The sequence below is a fragment of the Onychostruthus taczanowskii genome, unplaced genomic scaffold (genome assembly GCF_017590055.1).
Source record: "Onychostruthus taczanowskii isolate IOZ18803 unplaced genomic scaffold, ASM1759005v1 scaffold418, whole genome shotgun sequence".
Lineage (NCBI taxonomy): Eukaryota > Metazoa > Chordata > Aves > Passeriformes > Passeridae > Onychostruthus > Onychostruthus taczanowskii.
Window position 1 is genome coordinate 13,076 of NW_024501660.1, and position 2,840 is coordinate 15,915.

Sequence of the window (2,840 nt, forward strand, 5' to 3'; positions counted from 1 at the left end):
ACAAGACAGTGACACAGGACAGGGACAGGGTGACAGTGACACATTGAGAGTGACAGCGACGCAGTGACATCGGTGGTGGCAGTGTCACCTCCCTTGATCCAGATGTGTCTCCGGAAGCGCGGGGGCAGTGACAGGGTGACAATGACAGGGTGACAGTGACACAGGACAGGGACAGGGTGGCACAGTGACAGTGACAGGGTGGCACAGGGGCAGTGACAATGACACAGGACAGTCACACAGTGGCAGTGTCACCTCTCTTGATCCAGATGTGTCTCCGGAAGCGCGGGGGCATGCTGGCCAGGAACCGCGTCCCCTCCGCCGTCTCCACCTCGTGCAGGTTGTTCCCCGGTGTCCCCAACACCTGGGGACAGGCGGGGTCACCGTCCCCCCTGTGTCCCCTCGTGTCCCCCCAGAGCTGGGGACACCCACAGTGCCTGTCCTTCTGTCCCCTCCCTCTGTCCCCCCTAACCCTAACCGTTGTCCCCAGGGCCAGGTCTGCGTGTCCCCTTGTCACCGCTGTCCCCGGCTGTCCCTTCTGTGTCCCCCTGTCCCACAGCTCTGCCCCGCAATGTCCCCTCGGAATCCCACCGGGACCCCCCGGGACCCCCGGCCCCGCCCCCACCGCGCGCCGCGCGCTCACCTGCGGCGGCACTTCCGGGTAGAGCGGCGGCGGAGGCGACGTCACTTCCGGAAGGGGGGGGGGAAATGAGGCCACGCCTCCTGAAGGCGGGGTAAACAACAAAGCCCGCCCACAAAAGGGGCGGGGCTAATCCGGTCGGATGTGGGCGTGGCCTAAAGGAAGGCGCGCTCGCGAGAAATGAATGGCCGCGTTTGGGGCGGGGCCAGGAAAGAGGGAGAGGGCGGGACTTTCACCTGCATAATAACGAGGGGTATGCAAATGAGGGGCTGGATCACGAAGGGGCTCATGCAAATCAGCTGAGATTCCGGTGTGGTGTAAATAAGGGCTGATTTGGGGCGGTGCCATGCAGAAAATATGGGCGGAGCTATGCAAATGAGACTATGCGATTTGGCGGGCAGCGGGGTGGGCGTTTACATGCTAATGAGGAGGGATAGTGGATCCTGTGACGTCATTGCAACAGAGCTTAGGTCGCCTCCGTGACGTCAGCCCGTCGCCGTGACGTCACGTCATACATATTACCCCTAATACCCGCGCGAGCCCCGCCCACTTAACCTCGTGACGTCAGCACGTACGGCGCGACCCCGCGCTCTCTGATTGGCTGCGACGCGCTCGGTGGCGGCCGGGCCAAGATGGCGGCGGAGCGCGCGGACGCGGCGGCGGCGGCGGCCGGGACCGGGGAGCCCCTCAGGGACTCGCGAGCCCCCGAGCGCTCCCCCTACGCGGGATGGGCCCACCCCGAGCTCCAGGCCACGCTCGCCGGCATCGGAGCCCCCGCGCAGGGTGCGGGGAGCGGGGATGGATCCGTGAGGGGAGCGGGGATGGATCCGTGAGGGGAACGGGAGATGATCTGAGGGGTGAGCGGGAAACTGGGGGGGGTCGGGGTCAGCTGAGGGGATTTGGGGGAGATCTGAGGGATAGGAGGGGAAATTTTGGTTTTGTGGGGTCACTTGAGGGGAGATCTGAGGGGAAAGGGGGGAATTTGGGGGTCTCAGAGTCACTTGAAGGGAGATCTGCGAGGTAGGAGGGAAATTTGTGGGGGGTCTCGGGGTTTTTGGGGTCACCTGAGGGGATTTGGGGGATTTTTGTGGTTCCCTGGGGGGATTTGGGAGTCCTGAGGGGGGTTTTGGGGGTCCCTGGGTGGGGAATTTTTGGACTGCTCAGGGGTTTTGAGGGTCCATGGTGGGGGCAGAGGAATTTGGGGGGGTTCTGGGGCAGAATTTGGGGGTCCCTGACCCCCCCCTTTCCCCCCAGGGACCCGTGAGGAGCTGCTGGAGCGGCTCCAGGCCTACACCCTGCAGGTGAGACCCCCAAAACGGGGGACCCCAAATTCTCCCCCTCTTGAGTCCCTCTGAGGAGGGGGAATTCATTTAGGGGGGGGGTTAATATGATTTGGGGGTGGGGATTATTGTGATTTTGAGGGGTTAAATGTGATTTTTGGGGAGATTAATGGGAATTTTAGGGGTTTTAAGGTGATATTGGAGGAGTTTGATGGGGTTTTGGGGGTTTTAATGGGATTTTGGGGGGGCTGAATGGAATTTTGGGGGATGGAATGTGATTTTTGGGGCAGTTTAAGGGGATTTTTGGGGGATTTAATGGGATTTTTGGGGCAGTTTAAGGGGGTTTTTGGGGATTTTATGGGATTTGGGGGAGTAACGTGGTTTTTGGTGAGTTCAATGTAATTTTTGGGGCGTTTATTGTGATTTTGGGGAGATTTAATGTGGTTTTGGGAGGATTTAATGTGATTTTGGGGGGATTTAGTGAGATTTTGGGGGGAGTAACATGGTTTGGGTGGGTTAATGTGATTTTTGGGGGGTTCAATTTGATTTTTGGGGGGGGGGGGTCCGGGGGGCCTCAGGGGATTTTGGTCAGGAGTTTCCGACCCCTCCCACCACTGAACGCTGAGGGATAAAATTTTGGGGTGGGGGCGTCCCAGGTGGCCCCCCCTGACCCCTTCTGCCCCTCGCCAGCTGCCCCCAGCGCTGCCCCTGCAGCACCCCCTGGTGCCCCCCCCTCCCCCGCCGGGGCTGGGGCTCGGCTTCGGGCTGGGGGGGCCCGTGGGGGGGGTCCCGGTGCCGCCGCCGCCCCCCCCCGCGGGGCTCTCCGAGGAGGAGCGGCTGACGCTGGCCCAGCAGCAGGCGGCCATGCTGCTGCAGGAGGAGCGGGCGCAGGTCCGGGGGGGTTTTGGGGTGGGGGGCACCTT

The 2,840-nt window shown here is 62.0% G+C and overlaps 1 protein-coding gene across 1 annotated transcript in view; it reads left to right on the plus strand.

The window, feature by feature from the left end:
• The first annotated feature begins 1,222 nt into the window (after positions 1 to 1,222).
• SF3B2 (splicing factor 3b subunit 2) overlaps positions 1,223 to 2,840 on the plus strand; it is a 14,389-nt gene continuing 12,771 nt past the window's right edge. The window contains exons 1-3 of the mRNA XM_041413489.1: positions 1,223 to 1,420; positions 1,892 to 1,934; positions 2,574 to 2,808. Of these exons, the coding sequence (XP_041269423.1) occupies positions 1,270 to 1,420; positions 1,892 to 1,934; positions 2,574 to 2,808 (429 nt within the window). The 5' untranslated portion in view covers positions 1,223 to 1,269. The remainder of the gene's footprint in view (positions 1,421 to 1,891; positions 1,935 to 2,573; positions 2,809 to 2,840) is intronic.